Source organism: Haliotis cracherodii, unplaced genomic scaffold (assembly GCF_022045235.1).
Source record: "Haliotis cracherodii isolate W230 unplaced genomic scaffold, xgHalCrac1.p SCAF_17, whole genome shotgun sequence".
Lineage (NCBI taxonomy): Eukaryota > Metazoa > Mollusca > Gastropoda > Lepetellida > Haliotidae > Haliotis > Haliotis cracherodii.
The window spans coordinates 20488000-20510389 of record NW_027266272.1 but is presented as its reverse complement, the minus strand read 5'-3'; the positions used below and the strand labels follow the sequence as shown (position 1 = coordinate 20510389).

Here is a 22390-nt window from a genome sequence, read left to right as displayed (position 1 = left end):
AACAGTTTCTCTGAAGCTTTGCTGAAAGACTTCAAGAGTGTGTCTGCAGAGACGTCAGAAATCCTTCGTCGTTGTCTTACAATTGTATTTATTGTCTTGCTTTCACAGAGTTCGAATATTCTAACGACTATAAAGTTAATTTAGTTATTATTTCCCCAAGCTTTGCAGCAGGTGCCATTCCTTCGTAATGATTGAACACTCTCGGCTTCTGTGGTCTTTGATCTATTTCCTTTTGCTCACCATTGATCACTGTCATTGCTGTAGTGACAATCTGATCTGACACTCTTTGTTCTTAGGTCTGTAATCCCAGCTCACAAAAACTACCACTTGATACTTTTGAGGACTCACGTTTGAACCATTCATTCTCGAAAAGGTTCTTTCGACGATTAACCGATATTTCAATCATCGCATCTTATATTACAATAAATATTGAGCTTGAAATTGCCGTGTGTGAAACTGTGTGTCCCTTAATGTACCCATGATATTGCGAAAGAGGGATGTCAATATATATCATTTTCAAGTGTATTCGTAAAGACAATGTCTAAAATCACATCTGAGGGTTATTGGTGACGAGCGTACCCATTGTCTGTGAGGTCAACTCATCTCTCAGTTCTCAACTGAATGTGTCTAGTTCAACACACCAACCCAGAACAACCACTCACACAAGTACCAAGCCTATCGAAACACTCACCCACTAACCCAGAACAACCACTCACACAAGTACCAAGCCTATCGAAACACTCACCCACCAACCCAGAACAACCACTCACTCAAGTACCGAGCCCATCCAAACAGTCACCCACCAACCCAGAACAACCACTCACTCAAGTACCGAGCCCATCCAAACAGCCACCCACCAACCCAGAACAACCACTCACACAAGTACCGAGCCCATCCAAACAGTCACCCACCAACCCAGAACAACCACTCACACAAGTACCGAGTCATCCAAACAGCCACCCACCAACCCAGAACAACCACTCACTCAAGTACCAAGCCCATCCAAACAGTCACCCACCAACCCAGAACAACCACTCACACAAGTACCGAGTCATCCAAACAGTCACCCACCAACCCAGAACAACCACTCACTCTAGTACCGAGCCCATCCAAACAGTCACCCACCAACCCAGAACAACCATTCACACAAGTACCGAGCCCATCCAAACAGTCACCCACCAACCCAGAACAACCACTCACACAAGTACCGAGTCATCCAAACAGTCACCCACCAACCCAGAACAACCACTCACACAAGTACCAAGCCCATCCAAACAGTCACCCACCAACCCAGAACAACCACTCACTCAAGTACCCAGCCCATCCAAACAGCCACCCACCAACCCAGAACAACCATTCACTCAAGTACCGAGCCCATCCAAACAGTCACCCACCAACCCAGAACAACCACTCACTCAAGTACCGAGCCCATCCAAACAGTCACCCACCAACCCAGAACAACCACACACTCAAGTACCGAGCCCATCCAAACAGTCACCCACCAACCCAGAACAACCACTCACTCAAGTACCGAGCCCATCCAAACAGTCACCCACCAACCCAGAACAACCACACACTCAAGTACCGAGTCATCCAAACAGTCACCCACCAACCCAGAACAACCACTCACTCAAGTACCGAGCCCATCCAAACAGTCACCCACCAACCCAGAACAACCACTCACACAAGTACCAAGCCCATCCAAACAGTCACCCACCAACCCAGAACAACCATTCACTCAAGTACCGAGCCCATCCAAACAGTCACCCACCAACCCAGAACAACCACTCACTCAAGTACCGAGCCCATCCAAACAGTCACCCACCAACCCAGAACAACCATTCACTCAAGTACCGAGCCCATCCAAACAGCCACCCACCAACCCAGAACAACCACTCACTCAAGTACCGAGCCCATCCAAACAGTCACCCACCAACCCAGAACAACCACTCACTCAAGTACCAAGCCCATCCAAACAGTCACCCACCAACCCAGAACAACCACTCACACAAGTACCAAGCCCATCCAAACAGTCACCCACCAACCCAGAACAACCACTCACTCAAGTACCGAGCCCATCCAAACAGCCACCCACCAACCCAGAACAACCACTCACACAAGTACCGAGCCCATCCAAAAAGTCACCCACCAACCAAGAACAACCACTCACACAAGTACCGAGCCCATCCAAACAGTCACCCACCAACCCAGAACAACCACTCACTCAAGTACCCAGCCCATCCAAACAGCCACCCACCAACCCAGAACAACCATTCACTCAAGTACCGAGCCCATCCAAACAGTCACCCACCAACCCAGAACAACCACTCACTCAAGTACCGAGCCCATCCAAACAGTCACCCACCAACCCAGAACAACCACACACTCAAGTACCGAGCCCATCCAAACAGTCACCCACCAACCCAGAACAACCACTCACTCAAGTACCGAGCCCATCCAAACAGTCACCCACCAACCCAGAACAACCACACACTCAAGTACCGAGTCATCCAAACAGTCACCCACCAACCCAGAACAACCACTCACTCAAGTACCGAGCCCATCCAAACAGCCACCCACCAACCCAGAACAACCATTCACTCAAGTACCGAGCCCACCCAAACAGTCACCCACCAACCCAGAACAACCACTCGCTCAGTGCTGGTTTTCTCTTAATGTTTATTATACGAATCCAAACACCGACCATTCCAGTTACACGTTTGGTTAGATATTGCTTTGGAGAGTTTTTCCTGACGTAGTTTTAACTCTAGATATTTAACATGCATGTTTTACACTCAACTCTGCATGGAAACATCGGCGCTTGTCTATAAATACTCAGACTAACGACACGTTTGGGAGTCATGAGACTTAAAACGGGTTTTAATATCTTACCAAAATACTCTGCGGTGATACCAATCACGATACGAAAGTCTTGTCTTTCCCGTTAGATTCTTCAACGTTGTTCCCTGCACAATATATTTTGTTTTCAATATATGTGGAATAATATTAATATAACTATCCCAAATCTCATCCCGCTCCTTTCTCTATATTGGAGGGTGTTATGCTACACTGGGGACAGTAGGTCTGGGACCTCTGCATGTATACGACAATTTACTCTGAAAACGGCAACAAAACGGGCACGTGCTGCTGGTTTTATATCACTAAAGTGTCAGCAGTTGGGATGTTGCTAAGTGATGGCTATTTCAACATGTGATATACATTCTGGATATTCTAATCAATATATCCTTACAAGTACTGCGTATGAACGAGCGAGTTCTGAGCCTCGTATGATTTGTGTGAATCTGTGAATAGCTTGTGTGACCTAATGAATTCACCCGACATCTACGTGTTGTCATAAGAAGGATTTGATGCCAGAATCTAATCCCGACGGTGCCTCGCCGCTGACCGTGGCTAACACATCCTCTCACTTGTCAAACCAGAACGGGGGAAATATGCAAACACAGGGCTATACAAAGTCAAAGACCTTATCAATGTCACGATCATATTTCATGCGCGAATGTGTATGTACTTCATATACGTAATAATAAATATCGCGTGCCTTTAAGTTGTCATACATAATTTTGTCCTATTCATACTTTCAAATATATACTGCTTAAATAAACATACTTGTAAATATTTCATAACCGCAAAATTAGATCAATTTTAAAAAGGCGACATTTTTGCAAACATAATCCCCTAATTTATAACGCAACTAGCAGCAAAACTGGGCTGTCATTCTCTTCATTAAAGACAAGTACACAAACCTTGTACCCCAATGCGTGCACCTGTTCTAACACTTTTAACGTTGCTTTCTTTGATGTGTTAAAAATCATACTTCTCTTGATTCAAAAAACTTTGGAACATGTTTTCACTCTTTCCACAGAAAAACACATGCGGCATCCATGTGTACATACTCGGGGTATATTTGGTAAATTAAATTTATTTTTATCTCTAAACAAACACCCTTGCTTACCTTTGTGTCTTGCTAACCCACGAGGGGAAAACATAAGATTGTGGAGCACATACATAAACAGGGTAACATAAACGTCATTACACCGAATAAACAATGGAAATTGAAATGAGAGTCCATCTGAAGATGTTGTGATGAAAGTTGAAACCATCTCCACCTCTGAGAGTTCCGGCACGCCACAAGTACACCCTTTTTTCTTTGTTTCTGAAGCAGTCATTGGGGAAATCGTACAACCGCAACAGGTGTGTGATAAAAGCGATCAAAGGGTGTTCACGCCAGGTGGAGGGTTTGACTGACACACAACACGCAGTGTATTTCCTATCAGTTACAGAACTGATCTTTTCGCGTCACTGTGTAAGAAATTAAGGAAAACAAAATCTCCACCCAAACAAGATATCGCAGAAAAATATTTTGCTTTGAATTATTCGAAGAAATATACAAGTAACTGAAAACCAAAACAACAATAATTTTCTTGAAGGTTTAACACAAAGTGAGTTTGTGAGTGAGTATGGTTTTACGACGCTTTTACGTGGCTTTTAGCAATATTCCAGAAATATCAAGGCAGGGAATGCCAGTAATGGGCTTCACACATTGTACCCATGGTCGAACCCGCTTAAATGGCCAGGTTAACCGACCGCCCCTAAAGGGAGATAAGGACACGTTGATACATACGAGCGTGTGATATTAATAATCACACGTAAAAAATAAAAATAAATCAGACATCCAATTAAAGACATTTATTATAACTGTTTTGCAGTCACCTGGATTTGATTTATGTCCTCGCTGAGTGTAGGCGTGTTGCTGATCATTGAACATTAGACATAATGATACTATTATTCAGCTGAAGGGGTACGTGAGCCCAGGTCACGGTGACTTGTTCGGTGTTCTAATCTATCATTCTGAAGCCACCAGCTACAGGTCAATGAGTCTGACACTTTCATCCAATTACCAACACGTTCGTCACGGTGATCACAATGCAAGTTGCCATAAAGTAGGAACTGCGATGTGTGAAAACTATCACAGTCGACATTCTATCAATTAGCAGACCTATTGCGTTGTTCTATGTTCTGGCGTTAATGTTTCCTTCTTGGACACTTCGGTCTGCAGGTAGTTTGAAGACACAGTTGACATTTGCATCTGATACTAATGTGACACCTTTTGGCTTCCAATCCCAGCAACCGTGTCAGAACTAACTTGTATTTCATCATGCTAGAATCTTAAGCATTCACAAATAAGATCTATAATGTTTTAATGACCCTTCAGTAAATCTACAGGATTGTGTCATGGTTGTAGTTTCTACTATTTTCAATAATGATAATAATAACAATAACTCATGGAAGATAAATGTTTGTGCATGTAAGAATAACAAAGTAAAAACTTTAGGCTAGCTGTACATACTGATATTTGGGTCATTGTGTCCCACAAGAACTCTGTAGGAACAGGGCTAGAATGTGTCCCGTGCAACCTATTGCTAGTAGGTGGTCGCGTCATTGATCTGTGGTCATAATATCACTCACTGGATTTACTCGATTGTTGTCAGGCCGACGTCATACAGTTGGAATATGTCTGTGTGTGGCTCAAATCACACAAGGACAACTCTGTAGGTATAAGCCCATCATGTAGACTTCTTGTTATCATTTCAGAGTTTGCTAGACGGTACTGTGATGAAAACGGGTCGTGGTGGGTCAACCCTGCGAACAACTACACGTGGACCAACTTCAGCGCCTGTGAGAAGCCCGCCATTGACCTCCGATATCATGCCGTACGTGTGTACGTTTCCAAACAAACTTAGAGTTACCTGCCCCTTGATCTTAACCCCATAAAGTTGATAACTGGCAGGCTGTCAGAGCACATTGCTCGTTAGGAAAAGGAGCATTTATTATATACGCTGTTGTGTGTTGCATTTCTAGCTGATGTATTCATACACCTTTTCTTGATAGTTACATATGTGATGAGTGATACCTAAGGTAATGCATGTTTCTCTTCCTGTTAAATCACCGCCAAAATATATACTGTGCCTTTGATTACAACCTTCTGTCATGGTTCACCAGTTTGAGTGATTCCCTTAGTTCAAGACCTGTCATGGTTCACCGGTGTGTGTGATTCCCCAAGTTCAAGACCTGTCATGGTTCACCAGTGTGTGTGATTCCCCTCGTTCAAGACCTGTCATGGTTCACCGGTGTGTGTGATTCCCCTCGTTCAAGACCTGTCATGGTTCACCGGTGTGTGTGATTCCCCTCGTTCAAGACCTGTCATGTTTCACCGGTGTTTGTGATCCCCCTAGTTCAAGACCTGTCATGTTTCAGGACATCGCCAACAAGCTGCGGCTGCTGTACACGGTGGGGTACAGCGTATCTCTATCAGCTCTGGTTGTCGCCGTCATCATCATGCTCTGCTGCAGGTCGTTGCCTTCACATTTACATCCTTAAAAAAGTATTCTCTAACAAAACATAAGTCATTATTTGTCATTCATATTGTCTCTGTAACTCAGTACGTTATCCCTAACAATATGTGAATGCATTGTTCCAAGTGTAAGGGATACTAATCATTTAACTGTCCGTTTAATCATATTAAACTAAGTTATGAAATTCCTATTAAAATGCATTTGCATATCACTAATGTGCTGGTAATATTACAGGCAAGATTCCAGTGGCGTCCTTCTTTACTGTCCATATATATATTGTTCTAATATTCTCAGGAGACTGAAAAGTAAAAGCAACATTCTTCACATCAACCTCTTCATCGCCTTCATCCTGAGGGCGTCCGTCTCCTTCCTCAAGGATCTGTTGTTTAAGGGGGTTGGTCTGGACATGGATGTCAGGCTGAAGTCAGATGGGACGTACGAGTTCCTGGACGGCCCAGTGAGTTGTTGCCCCTCCTGGAAAGCCACCTCTTCCCTTTCTGTGTTACTCGTGTATTTCACAGTATTTCACATTTTCACAGTGGCCCAAAGCGCTGTAACTAACTCATAGAGTTGCATCCTTTATGTTAGCTGCTAAGATGCCCTCGTCTTAGGTTCTCATCCATTTATTCACCTGATTATGATCTGAATCTGTCAGCACGAGACTGGCAAATGTTTCATCTCAACAGCAAACGTCTAAGATCAAGTGCAGGCCTATCAGAGGAAATCAGCAGAGAGCAACCATCTTTTGAACACACTTTAAATAGAAACAGCCACACAAATTACAAACAAGGCACAATCCCCATAAAGTTTTGTCGTACTGATTAAAACTTGACACAATTTCAGTGCAAACCGGTCTTCAAGATTTATTGAAAATGTGGCGGGGTTTTAATCATTATGAGTCAGACTTTGTGGGGATCATGTCTTGTTCGTAATTATTTGTGTGGCTCTCTGGTTTCTTTGGTAGGCTTGAAGTACAGTTTGACATTGCTCCTCTCCTCTAATGGCCAATCTCGACATGCTTTGGAAACTTTATATTTGATTGGCGAAAAGGGTTCCAAGTCACAGCAACATGGCGATTTTCGTATGCATTTCCTGAATGCGGTTAAACCATATTGCCTCAAGTGACATATTTCTTCTCAAACAAGTTGGAATTATGTTCAAATATGAAGTCACACATGTTAACGTTAATGTATTCCTACACTAACATGAAATATGAGAATATTGGTATTGGCTGTATGTGGAACTATTTTTGGTCATTGGACGTGAAATATTGCTGTTATCTATTATACAATACTGTATCTGTTTAAAGTATTAATACACTAATTTCGATTGTTATTTCGTTACTTCAAACGAAAATGCAAAAATCGTCATCTGAATTAGAAACATGTTTCGAAATCGCCAAAATGCGAGCGGCACTACCTTCAAACGCTGATGCTGTGTCCTTTGTCCACATTAAGAAATTTACATGATGCCTAATTCTTGAAATTTCGCGCATATCAGAGACAGAGAGTGCAGGACTCCTAGCGGAATTACACACTCTATAGTTTTGATCGAGTCTCCTTTTGTTCTAAAAAATCTGCAGTTTTTGTTAATATTCATTTTAAGAATTTTAAATACAATAATGTCGAAAAAATTGAAACACCGAAAAGGTTCAAGACGTTATCAACTGACGTCAGGTTAACTATATTCGACGACATGTACGCGTGTTCAAGGTATAGGAAATACGTTAATTTATCTTTTCAACAATTAAATGGATACTATGGTGTTTGAACTTCCTGGTGGTTCAAGACGTTATCAACTGACGTCAGGTTAACTATATTCGACGACATGTACGCGTGTCCAAGGTATAGGAAATACATTAATTTATCTTTTCAACAATTAAATGGATACTATGGTGTTTGAACCGCCTGGTGGTCACAACGTTCATTCGGCACACCTGAGACCAATGTTCAGTTTCCTGTACTGGATGCCGGGACTGTGGAGTTTCAAGTTCAGTGTTTCTGTCCCACAGCACTGGCAGTGTAAGCTGCTGTTCTGCCTCTTCAACTACACCATCACCGCCAGCATCATGTGGATCTTCATAGAAGGCCTGTATCTGCACATGCTGATATACAGGACGCTATCAACAGAGCGGAACGGCGTGTCATTCTATATAGTTCTAGGCTGGGGTATGTGCAACTTCCACTGAATGTACTGTGTGTCACAATCACTGCATTGTAGTGGTCCTGGTGGACTTATGTTTGTTTGTTTGTTGTTTAACGCCGCACTCAGCAATATTCCAGCTATATGACGGCGTTCTGTAAATATTCGTCTCTGGACCATGACATGAAAATGACATGCATCAAACAAGTCAGCGAGTCTGACCATCAAATCCTGTTACTCGCCTCTTACAACAAGCATAATCGCTTTTTACGGCATGCATGGGATGCTGAAGACCTATTCTACCCTGTATCTTCAAGGGTTCCTGGTGGACGTACTGATATGTAAGTTTTTATGGTGGAATAACATTTTCATATTCACGAACAACCCCTGAGAAGCCTTAATAGTATTGGGCATTAAGAAGTTTGAAGAAAATGTAGAAACGAGACCTATTTTATGGATAACAACAAATTCCCTGTCTGGCGCTTGGCTTAACAAGGACTGGTCGGCTCGGAGTCTGTGTACTGTGTCTGAGTGGGGTAGTCATGTTCAGGGGGCACGGGGGCCCAGTCGTCTAAGGCGCCGTGATTCGTGGTGCAGAGTTGCGTCCCTTGGGCATGCCAGGAACCAATGTTTTTGGGTTCGAATCCCGGTTCGCCCCGATTATGTTTCTAGGTTTGTCAGCACCATACCCGTGCTCATAGTAGACGTCTCAGACCTGCATGCATGCACGTTGCTATGTAAGTGCAATAAACTTTGACGCGACGTTAAACCCGATTTCACCTCACCTCTTATGTGAGTGTATGACACATCTGTGTGAGCCAAGAAAAACATTGATGTTATTCAAGCTTCGAGTGTTATAGATGTTTCCACCCTTCTCCCTTGAAACCTTTAACATCAGTTTGCAATGTATTATACTGAGACACAATTACAGTATAAGAACCAGAAGGAAATACAAAGTGCATGAATTGTAACGTTTTGATAATAACAGATAATGTCGTGTCTATGCACATATTTACTCGGGTGGCAATTTGCTGTGCAGAGTTGCTTCCCCTGGGAATTACTGAAACGAAGGATCGTGGGTTCGAATCTCTGTTCGCCTTGATTATGTGTCCAGATTGTCATGAGTTTAATTATAACCGAAGTGGTAAACATCTGAGACCTGCATCACTTCGGGCTTTTCACCACATCAAGATGACACGCTGGTAACTGAAATATTGTTCTTCTTAAACCAAACTCACTTACTTATAGGGACGTAATAGACATAACGCTAAATACCGAATCCCAAAAATCTAGGACATACATACTGATCCATGACACAGAGCATTACGACAGAGGGGAGACAATGCGGTCATATAAAATGTCATTAGAAGGTCATATTGCATAGACCTTCTCTTACATAAACTAGTAAGTATTTAGCGTTGTTCGTCTGAACAGTATAAATACGACCACCTGACATGTCCAATACCTCACTTTCACCACAGAAGGATTAACAGTCCGTTTCTCATTTCAGTTCTACCTCTGGTGTTCCTAATACCTTGGATTGTCGTCAAAGCAGTCTTAGAAAATACATAGTAAGTCATTCATTGATATCTTGATATTCCTGGCATACACTTAGGCACAAGGGGCAGTCGGGTAGCCTAGTGGTTAAAGCGTTCGCTCATCACGCCGAAGACCCGGGTTCGGTTCCCGACATGGGTACAATGTGTGAAGCCCATTTCTGGTGTCCCCGCCATGATATTGCTGGAATATTGCTAAAAGCGGCGAAAAACTATAATCACTCTCACTCATTCGTTGACACGCATTCAAGCGGTCAACGAATCTGACCACCGACCCTTTAATACAATACACTGCTGGAGTCTGGTTTACCAGGGTGAGATGGAACTAAATGCATCATTATAATTGCTATTCACTAAGAGCTGTGTGTAACAATATGAAAGTCAGCGTATATTACTGATGCATTATACACTGCTGGAGTCTGGTTTACCAGGGTGAGATGGAACTAAATGCATCATCATAATTGCTATTCACTAAAAGCTGTGTGTAACATATGAAAGTCAGCGTATATTACTGACGCATTATACACTGCTGGAGATGGAAGTAAATGCATCATTATAATTGCTGTTCACTAAAAGCTGTGTGTAACATATGAAAGTCAGCGTATATTACTGACGCATTATACACTGCTGGAGATGGAAGTAAATGCATCATTATAATTGCTGTTCACTAAAAGCTGTGTGTAACAGTATGAAAGTCAGCGTATATTACTGACGCATTATACACTGCTGGAGTCTGGTTTACCAGGGTGAGATGGAAGTAAATGCATCATTATAATTGCTGTTCACTAAAAGCTGTGTGTAACAGTATGAAAGTCAGCGTATATTACTGACGCATTATACACTGCTGGAGTCTGGTTTACCAGGGTGAGATGGAAGTAAATGCATCATTATAATTGCTGTTCACTAAAAGCTGTGTGTAACAATATGAAAGTCAGCGTATATTACTGACGCATTATACACTGCTGGAGTCTGGTTTACCAGGGTGAGATGGAAGTAAATGCATCATTATAATTGCTGTTCACTAAAAGCTGTGTGTAACAATATGAAAGTCAGCGTATATTACTGACGCATTATACACTGCTGGAGTCTGGTTTACCAGGGTGAGATGGAAGTAAATGCATCATTATAATTGCTGTTCACTAAAAGCTGTGTGTAACAATATGAAAGTCAGCGTATATTACTGACGCATTATACACTGCTGGAGTCTGGTTTACCAGGGTGAGATGGAAGTAAATGCATCATTATAATTGCTGTTCACTAAAAGCTGTGTGTAACAATATGAAAGTCAGCGTATATTACTGACGCATTATACACTGCTGGAGTCTGGTTTACCAGGGTGAGATGGAAGTAAATGCATCATTATAATTGCTGTTCACTAAAAGCTGTGTGTAACAATATGAAAGTCAGCGTATATTACTGACGCATTATACACTGCTGGAGTCTGGTTTACCAGGGTGAGATGGAAGTAAATGCATCATTATAATTGCTGTTCACTAAAAGCTGTGTGTAACAATATGAAAGTCAGCGTATATTACTGACGCATTATACACTGCTGGAGTCTGGTTTACCAGGGTGAGATGGAAGTAAATGCATCATTATAATTGCTATTCACTAAAAACTGTGTGTAACAATATGAAAGTCAGCGTATATTACTGACGCATTATACACTGCTGGAGTCTGGTTTACCAGGGTGAGATGGAAGTAAATGCATCATTATAATTGCTATTCACTAAAAACTGTGTGTAACAATATGAAAGTCAGCGTATATTACTGACGCATTATACACTGCTGGAGTCTGGTTTACCAGGGTGAGATGGAAGTAAATGCATCATTATAATTGCTGTTCACTAAAAGCTGTGTGTAACAATATGAAAGTCAGCGTATATTACTGACGCATTATACACTGCTGGAGTCTGGTTTACCAGGGTGAGATGGAAGTAAATGCATCATTATAATTGCTATTCACTAAAAACTGTGTGTAACAATATGAAAGTCAGCGTATATTAGTGACGCATTATACACTGCTGGAGTCTGGTTTACCAGGGTGAGATGGAAGTAAATGCATCATTATAATTGCTATTCACTAAAAGCTGTGTGTAACAATATGAAAGTCAGCGTATATTAGTGACGCATTATACACTGCTGGAGTCTGGTTTACCAGGGTGAGATGGAAGTAAATGCATCATTATAATTGCTATTCACTAAAAGCTGTGTGTAACAATATGAAAGTCAGCGTATATTAGTGACGCATTATACACTGCTGGAGTCTGGTTTACCAGGGTGAGATGGAAGTAAATGCATCATTATAATTGCTATTCACTAAAAGCTGTGTGTAACAATATGAAAGTCAGCGTATATTAGTGACGCATTATACACTGCTGGAGTCTGGTTTACCAGGGTGAGATGGAAGTAAATGCATCATTATAATTGCTATTCACTAAAAGCTGTGTGTAACAATATGAAAGTCAGCGTATATTAGTGACGCATTATACACTGCTGGAGTCTGGTTTACCAGGGTGAGATGGAAGTAAATGCATCATTATAATTGCTATTCACTAAAAGCTGTGTGTAACAATATGAAAGTCAGCGTATATTAGTGACGCATTATACACTGCTGGAGTCTGGTTTACCAGGGTGAGATGGAAGTAAATGCATCATTATAATTGCTGTTCACTAAAAGCTGTGTGTAACAATATGAAAGTCAGCGTATATTACTGACGCATTATACACTGCTGGAGTCTGGTTTACCAGGGTGAGATGGAAGTAAATGCATCATTATAATTGCTATTCACTAAAAGCTGTGTGTAACAATATGAAAGTCAGCGTATATTAGTGACGCATTATACACTGCTGGAGTCTGGTTTACCAGGGTGAGATGGAAGTAAATGCATCATTATAATTGCTATTCACTAAAAGCTGTGTGTAACAATATGAAAGTCAGCGTATATTAGTGACGCATTATACACTGCTGGAGTCTGGTTTACCAGGGTGAGATGGAAGTAAATGCATCATTATAATTGCTATTCACTAAAAGCTGTGTGTAACAATATGAAAGTCAGCGTATATTAGTGACGCATTATACACTGCTGGAGTCTGGTTTACCAGGGTGAGATGGAAGTAAATGCATCATTATAATTGCTATTCACTAAAAGCTGTGTGTAACAATATGAAAGTCAGCGTATATTAGTGACGCATTATACACTGCTGGAGTCTGGTTTACCAGGGTGAGATGGAAGTAAATGCATCATTATAATTGCTATTCACTAAAAGCTGTGTGTAACAATATGAAAGTCAGCGTATATTACTGACGCATTATACACTGCTGGAGTCTGGTTTACCAGGGTGAGATGGAAGTAAATGCATCATTATAATTGCTATTCACTAAAAGCTGTGTGTAACAATATGAAAGTCAGCGTATATTAGTGACGCATTATACACTGCTGGAGTCTGGTTTACCAGGGTGAGATGGAAGTAAATGCATCATTATAATTGCTATTCACTAAAAGCTGTGTGTAACAATATGAAAGTCAGCGTATATTAGTGACGCATTATACACTGCTGGAGTCTGGTTTACCAGGGTGAGATGGAAGTAAATGCATCATTATAATTGCTATTCACTAAAAGCTGTGTGTAACAATATGAAAGTCAGCGTATATTAGTGACGCATTATACACTGCTGGAGTCTGGTTTACCAGGGTGAGATGGAAGTAAATGCATCATTATAATTGCTATTCACTAAAAGCTGTGTGTAACAATATGAAAGTCAGCGTATATTAGTGACGCATTATACACTGCTGTCAGTGAAGAGAAAGGTGTAACCACCCAGGTCTACCTATGACTACCTATGACTGTGTAATCTAAGACTCCATGACTTTGACCTAATGTGACAAGAAGATGTGTATCCGGTGTTCATGCCATGTTGTTTTACTTCTCCAGCTGCTGGAACATACAGACAAGGTCTGAGTTTCTGTGGATATTAAAGGGTCCGGGAATAGCTGTAGTGTTAGTAAGTTGACACACGCATTTCTTTGCATTATATACATTTTGCATGTAATCGTACGTAATGATGGCATATGCTAATGTCTAAAAAGCTGTTTCAGTTCTAATGAGATAAGATGTATGACTGTATATATAACGCCACTTTGGATGGATATCAGTGTCAAACTGTTTTAACAATTTAGATTGTCTGCCACAAATAAATACATTGTTGCAAGGTGATTTTTTTTAAAAAATGAGTATTTTGGCTCATAGAATTAATTGAAAAACATCTGGTTTGGCGGGTTTCATGCTGGAGTGACCGCCTCTGTGGTCTAGTCAAAGAAGTGCAAAAATTCTGAACGCGAGGTTAAACCTCACCTCACCCCCACCTCATACCTCACCTCACCTCACCTCATACCTCACCTCACCTCACCTCACCTCACCACCCCTCACCACACCACACCATACCACACCACACCACACCACACCACATCACACCACACCACACCACACCACACCACACCACACCACACCACACCACACCACACCTCACCTCACCTCACCTCACCTCACCTCACCTCACCTCACCTCACCACATCACACCACCCTCACCTCACCTCACCTCACCTCACCTCACCTCACCTCACCTCACCCATAATGGAGTCCTCACAATGTGGACCCAGATGACCTATTGTCCAGGGGACATAACTCTGCACACGCGGTTGCAGCGTCTTAAACATCTGGGTCACTGTGTCCATTGAACTCTTTCATCATGATGCTCGGCCACACATATCCATCTTCTCATGATTAAGGTGAATATGGAGAACGCACGCAATGACCCCATGCATCAAGAACTTCATTTATGATTACTTTAGGCCTAAGGCAACTTGTTTATGTCCTTGCAGATTAATTTCTTCTTCTTCCTGGACATATTTCGTATCTTGTTCCTCCGAGCGAGGGCGAACCAGCGGCATTTAGGAAAAGCCAAGTACAAGTAGGTATCAGCATGGAGCCATGTCTTGCAGATAATGAGCCGACGTAATGAAACACCCATTCGTGGCATGAGTAGACAAATATGTTTGTGACAGAAGCACGTAACGTGGCTTGTAGCTGTCAAAGGGGAATGTTTTTTCACACTCTACGTCTACACGTCCGTTTTTGAGTGACACGTGTTTCAACTGCCTTTCATCTACATACTGTGAAAACCCAATTAAAGCGTCGTACTGGTTAATAATGAGTCTCTATTACACACATGTAGAACCATGGGTGAGTCTCCGGGACATGTCATAAGGCGCAAATAATGTCATGTAATGTCCTTTGGTCTACAAACTGGGAGCATATCTTTAAATGTCAAACGAAACATAACTATCTTTAATGGTCTCTTATATGTCTTTTGACGACAATTTGCCAAATTTCAACTCAAGCATTATATGAGCTAGAATCTACATTTTTTATTCAAACATTGGCGTCATCACTTATTTTCAGTGGTCCATTCATATTTTCACAGCTATTTGCCCTTTACACCAAGTGCAAGTAGAATCTGTTTCGGCAGAAAATCTAGGCTATTTATTCTCTTGCATTGACAATTTAAATTGTATATATTTGTTTTGTTGAAACTGTATTATGAAAGATATAGGTCCTGTTGAAATCAGTCTTTCCAGATAACCGAACAATTAACACCTTTACGACCTTCTTAATGTTCTTAAATGGTGTGTGGATGAATTGGGAAATGTTTACATTATGAAATGTTTCTGTTTCTGTTTCAGAAAGTTGGCCAAGTTCATCCTGGTCCTCATCCCGCTGTTCGGCCTGATGTACATCATCCTGATCGTCGCCTTCCCTGCTGAGTTCACGCAGGATGATTACAACCTGTTTTATCTGTACATAGAAATGGGCTACAACTCATTTCAGGTATCCCTTTTGCATCAGTATTACCATCCTCGGTGATGCAGGGTATTATACTGCCACTCTACGATGATAAATACCCATTCTCTACCCTAGCTTCATTTTCAACCCAATGAGAATCACAATCGCACGAAGCCGTGCAATCAAATTAGTATACTCAAATGACCACACACTTCAGTGCTAAGTTAGCGATAAGAGGGATTGAAGCGGTGGCATCACTTCTTATGTTATGTTGGTGAACTGGTCAGCCACCCTCCGTATGGGAGTGAATCAGCTTTGGTTTAATGCCGCTTCCAACGTCATTGTACACACGAGATAGGATACGATCACATTTTCAGGAGCAGCTGTAATCACTAACTTAGAGTGATTGATGAACACATGCATAGGATATGGTCTAAATCGTACAATGAACTACACTCTCTCAAAAAAGAAACGCAACCCCTATATTTTCAAGATGGTTATCTCAATATTCAAGTTATTATAACACATTTATTATTGAAGACAACAACATGAAATTTGGCATGGTGGCAGTACAGTTATGCAAGTTTAAATCACAGCATTGCACCTCCTTGGAACAGAACGGAATAGACGCCGGATTCTTTCCTGAGGGATTTCTCACCACTCCTGCAGTGCAACGGCTAGTGCATCCAACGGGCGGCGGTGTACGTGCACCTACTCGTCGATCCAGATAATCCCAAAGATGTTCGATTGGGTTGATGTCTGGTGATCGGGAGGGCCATGGTAACACGTTGACGTTAGAATTCTGGAGAAAATTCACTGTTGCATGAACAGTGTGCGGCTGGGCGTTGTCGTGTTGATAGAGCTCCCTCTGTTGGTCGATAATCGGCAGAAGATGAGGCTGTAAAACGTCATTGATATAGCGCTGGGCTGTCAAATTGCCACAAATGATCACCAAGTCTGATCTTTGGTTGTAAGACATGGCTCCCCACACCATGACGCTCCCTCCACCAAATCTGTCGACCTGCCGAACACATTTCGGGGCAAAACGTTAGTTTCCTCTTCTATAGACACGCTGTCTTCCGTCACGGTGTTGTAAGCGAAAACGTGATTCGTCACTAAACCAGACGCGCCTCCAGTTTCTGAGGATCCAGAGCCGAACGTTGGTGCACCACCTGAGTCGATGTTCGTGGCGTAAAACAGGTCCAATAAGTGGTCTTCTTGCACGTAGACCGGCCTCTCGTAGACGGTTCCTAATTGTTTGCGCGGACACTCTTCTCAAACCTGGCACCTATGTTGCAGTGACGGTAGGTGTGGCTAGCCGATTACGTAGGTGGGTGACCCGAATGAATCGATCCTGAGGTGGTGTGGTAACACTTGGCTTACCACCTCTGGGGCGATCTTCAGTTGCATGACACTGGGTGTATTGGCTCCAAAGTAGGGAATCGTTGTTTTATGAATATTGAGGTGCCAGGCAACGTTTCCAAAGCTTTGTCCGGCCTCAATTATACAAATTGCGATATTTCGATCTGCAGCACTCAACCGTGGCATATTCGATCTTGTCTTTCGTTGAAAATGATAGAGTGAATTGCTAATCAACACATGCTTTTATAAACCCATACTTCTACTGCTCTTTCCATGAATTGCACGTGCATGAGGCCTTTGGCATGGGCCACGTGAAAATTTTGCTCACTATGATAAAAGTAACAATAAAATGCCCTTGTGCACGAAAATTAATGTGTTTGGGCGCTTACGTTAATAAACAGTGTACATGGTATCCATGCATATCAGAAAAACTGTATCTACAATCAACATTTTTCTTTTTGGGTCTTTCTAACATTTTCAGACTGGGGTTGCGTTTCTTTTTTGAGAGAGTGTATTTTAGCAGATATTTCTTATGATAATTGAAATGGTTTTGTCGCTATTATTCAGTTACTGGTATATCAAGCATGTCAACAGGCCAAAGGTGCTAATCATGTAAGGTCGCAAATCGGAACAGTGCATTACGGCGACTTTGACAATTGTGTCTGCAGTGATCCCACTTGTCGAGATGCAACAAATTATAATTATAAAATAATTTAATAGTAGCTGTGTCATTCAAAGCTGTGTGTTACTTATGATAACAACTTCTGGTTTATAGCGTTATATAGCGTTATTTTGTTACTTAGAATCACAAATAGGCATGTCTTATTGTCTGAGAGACATCAACATTGGTACGAATATTTAATAGTATTTTAATATATCACATTTTATTACATATATTATTTCGTTATCCTTTAGTTTCTGATTGGGAACTAACACATTCTACTCCTGTTTGTTATTCATTTCAGGGCTTTCTTCTTGCCTTACTGTTCTGCTTTTTAAATGAAGAGGTAGGTCCAGCATGTTTATATTTTTCCACGTTGTGGTGACTGAAGGCTGGATTTCACATACGTCATACTATTTCACAAATGTAAATGGACAAGATTGATATGCAATTTGAAATAAATCGGTTTACATTACGGAACTCATTTCCTTAACATATATCCAAATTAATCCATGGTCAAACGTTGAAGCAACATTTAAACAGCAGATACGTCAACGTAAACATATGTGAACAACTAAATAGATATATAATTTAGTCATCAGACATAAACATTGGCGTCAAGTAATGTTAACATAGCATTTACACTTACGTTAATCTTTCAAGCAGACCAGTTAACTAACTGTTAACATTCCCATACATCAGACACATGCTTTAATTTAACGTCTAATAGCCGTAACATGTTTGTCAACCTATGAAACAAGTGACATAACACGTGAACCTTTACCTCTTCCAAAGGAGACAAATAAGCAATATCTGGGAGCATATTTCCAATCAAAATCAAATCTTTTCTCGACTTTTCAGGTTCACGCAGAGATAAAGAAAATGTGGTACCGCCACAAATCCAGACGAGCAGACGACGCTGCGTTTACAAAATCACTTGGAGCCTCATCATGGCGGAAAAGCTCGGGTAGCAAGTCTTCTCCCGCTTCCGAGCGTCGCCAGGGAGACTGTAGTAGACAAAAAGTGGGGTCAACGTGCTCATGTGACCATGACAAATCAGATCACCTGCTTAAGAAAGCATTGATTGCAAATGCAAAGCGGATCGTTTCTGAACATAACACTGAAGGTGACCAAGGGGGAGGTAACTCTATTGAAAGCACTGCGATATCAAGGGACGTAACTGCTGGCAGTTGCGCAGCGGATGTGTGACAGGATAACGTTTGTACAAGCAAGGATACAAACATTATTCAAATGAAGTATTTACTTATTCGGTGATTGAATTGTTATGGAATAATATTTGTACGGACGGTTCCAGGGTTATCCTTGTGTACCATTGGTGTACATCTTTACATTACTGTGGAAGATATCAAACACATGTAAAGGCAAAGACCGGCCATAACATATCAGACATGTGTTGATGGTCATTTCACAAAGGACGTGAAAGTACCTCATTTTGCTGTTATCAATATTGGCATGACGGAAGTATAATTCATATACTGTTACGACTTACCTCTGAACTTTGTTAACCAGTTTCTTTTCTTGAAATACAAATTCGAGTATGAATGCCTCTGAGACTGTCAAGTTAAATATATAATTATGTTATGTAGACGTCTGTCCACGAGGATATTCCAGCTTTCAGGTTTTCACCAATGTTTGCTGTTTGTCAAATTACACAGTGATTGGAGCTTACATATATGTTACATTTCCGTGACCTATTTATCTTTGATAGGGCAAAACATACATATACAGATCACAAATAGCAATGTGCTTATTTCTAATAGAATTTAACAACACATATCAATTGATCACACTGTACCGCTCCTCGTTAGGGACAAATGAAATAGGTTACGAGTGGTATTAAGCCACATATGATGACACAGACGGTCTACTAGTTTTAGTCATGTACAGTTATTATACATGACATACTATTTCCTATTTCAACATGCACACAGAATGTCTGGCTGGACTCGATGGGTAATAGCTACTTTATCAGGACATCTGGTGTACAGTGTAATTAAAACATGAGGCAAAAGTATTTTTAGTGTGTACTGAAACAAATTATTTCTTTTGAATAAAATCCCAGGTCATACTCGTAGCACACGGGCTGGGAATGAGTGGTGAATCCCTCCAAACCAGTCAAACTAACACTTAACACAATATGGTCTCCAACTGGACCAGCATGGATTCACTGTCCTCATCTCAAGACCAGTAGCTATTAAGTAACAAAGTATGGTTTGCAACTGGACCAGCATGCATTCACTGTCCTCATCTCAAGACCAGTACCTATTAAGTAACACAGTATGATCTGCAACTGGACCAGCATGGATTCACTGTCCTCATCTCAAGACCAGTAGCTATTAAGTAACACAGTATGGTCTGCAACTGGACCAGCATGGATTCACTGTCCTCATCTCAAGACCAGTAGCTATTAAGTAACACAGTATGGTCTGCAACTGGACCAGCATGGATTCACTGTCCTCATCTCAAGACCAGTAGCTATTAAGTAACACAATATGGTCTGCCACTGGACCAGCATGGATTCACTGTCCTCATCTCAAGACCAGTAGCTATTAAGTAACACAGTATGGTCTGCAACTGGACCAGCATGGATTCACTGTTCTCATCTCAAGACCAGTAGCTATTAAGTAACACAGTATGGTCTGCAACTGGACCAGCATGGATTCACTGTTCTCATCTCAAGACCAGTAGCTATTAAGTAACACAGTATGGTCTGCAACTGAACGACCAGCATGGATTCACTGTCCTCATCTCAAGACCAGTAGCTATTAAGTAACACAGTATGGTCTGCAACTGGACGACCAGCATGGATTCCCTGTCCTCATCTCAAGACCAGTAGCTATTAAGTAACACAGTATGGTCTGCAACTGAACGACCAGCATGGATTCCCTGTCCTCATCTCAAGACCAGTAGCTATTAAGTAACACTGTATGATCTGCAACTGGACCAGCATGGATTGACTGTCCTCATCTCAAGACCAGTACCTATTAAGTAACACAGTATGATCTGCAACTGGACCAGCATGGATTCACTGTCCTCAAGACCAGTAGCTATTAAGTAACACAGTATGATCTGCATCTGGACCAGCATGGTTTGGCCATGCTCATCTCAAGCTGTCCTGTGGAAACGTCCTCCAATTGATCTTCACAGCCTTAAGCCGCCTTTTTTACCTCAAGCTACGGTTCAACTCAGTATTGTGCTGTCTTAGACGAATTTATGCAAATGTCATTAACATAACTGAATAAATTTTATTTTCATATAACTTAATTGTGTTGTGTGTTGGGCGTTTCACTCATAAGTTATATGTCCTGATCTTTCAAGGTATACAACACTGGGACTCCAAACAAATATAGGTCATTCGATTTAGTCTGTCTTGCTTTAATATGTGAGCGGGGGATTATGTTTCACACGGCTGTTAACCTTATTCCAGAAATGTCCTGAGAGGGGTACCAGGTAGGGGCCTCAGACATTGTACCCATGTGGAAATCGAATCCTGATGTTCGAGGTGACGAGCGAACGCCTTGTATACTTGGCTACCAACCACTCCCGAGTTAATTGGTCAAATCAGAGAAATATCGATCGTCCTATATAACACGGTATTTCTTGAGGCATATAAAGTGTAGTCCGGATTATTACCGTATTTCCTCGAACACCTTGCATGACAATACTTTGAACGTCCCAAAACATGAACTACAACCATAAATGTCTACTGTAAACTATATTTTGTCAGAGTATATGACTTCAGCGAATAGTGTCAATTCAATACCATAGGCGGATTCAAAAGGGGGGCCGGGTTGGGGTGTTCCAGGGGTCCGGACCCGCCCACCGACCTCTCCCACACCCCCTTTTTTTAAGTATTTTTGAAAACCAAATTTAGTATGATGGAGTAAGATTATCTGAGAGAGGCTTTTGATATTTTGGACCCCTCCCTTTTAAAATGCTGGAACCGCCCTTGTAATAACGTCTTTAACATGGCCTGTAGATTCATACAAACTACATTAGTGACATCACATACGTTGTATCGTTCTCAAAGAAGATCATCCTAGGATGAAAATTAACATAGTTTTACCCTTCTCTGAGATCAGACCTTTACGAGACTATATACTGTGTACCGCTCTCCGAGAAGGTTAGACGTCAAGTGACTGTATACACTGAGTACCGTTCTCCATGAAGGTTAGACCCTGGCGTTACTGTATGTTCCGTTCCCGAAGAAGGCCAGGAGGTCATGAAAGTTACTTTACGTTGTGTGTACCGTTCCCAGAGACATGAAGTTACAGACAAATGTTGATCAGTTTCCTTATAACATTAACAAGTGAGTGAGTGTGTTGCGGTTTCTCGCCTCTTTGAACATTATTTCTATCAGAGCGCGTCAGTTTCAACGTAAGGATATGGACATATACACGACCACACCTGCAGCGCTTTACTGGAGAGAT

At 41.6% G+C, this 22390-nt stretch overlaps 1 protein-coding gene across 2 annotated transcripts in view; it reads left to right on the top strand.

Moving 5' to 3' along the window:
- LOC139464512 (parathyroid hormone/parathyroid hormone-related peptide receptor-like) overlaps positions 1-20200 on the top strand; it is a 98408-nt gene extending 78208 nt beyond the window's left edge. For both annotated transcript variants that reach the window (XM_071246039.1, XM_071246040.1), the window contains exons 4-13: positions 5614-5732; positions 6277-6371; positions 6669-6831; positions 8386-8542; positions 10027-10087; positions 14009-14078; positions 14956-15044; positions 15817-15961; positions 18244-18285; positions 18801-20200. In XM_071246039.1, the coding sequence (XP_071102140.1) occupies positions 5614-5732; positions 6277-6371; positions 6669-6831; positions 8386-8542; positions 10027-10087; positions 14009-14078; positions 14956-15044; positions 15817-15961; positions 18244-18285; positions 18801-19148 (1289 nt within the window). In that variant the 3' untranslated portion in view covers positions 19149-20200. The remainder of the gene's footprint in view (positions 1-5613; positions 5733-6276; positions 6372-6668; positions 6832-8385; positions 8543-10026; positions 10088-14008; positions 14079-14955; positions 15045-15816; positions 15962-18243; positions 18286-18800) is intronic.
- The last annotated feature ends 2190 nt before the right edge of the window (positions 20201-22390 follow it).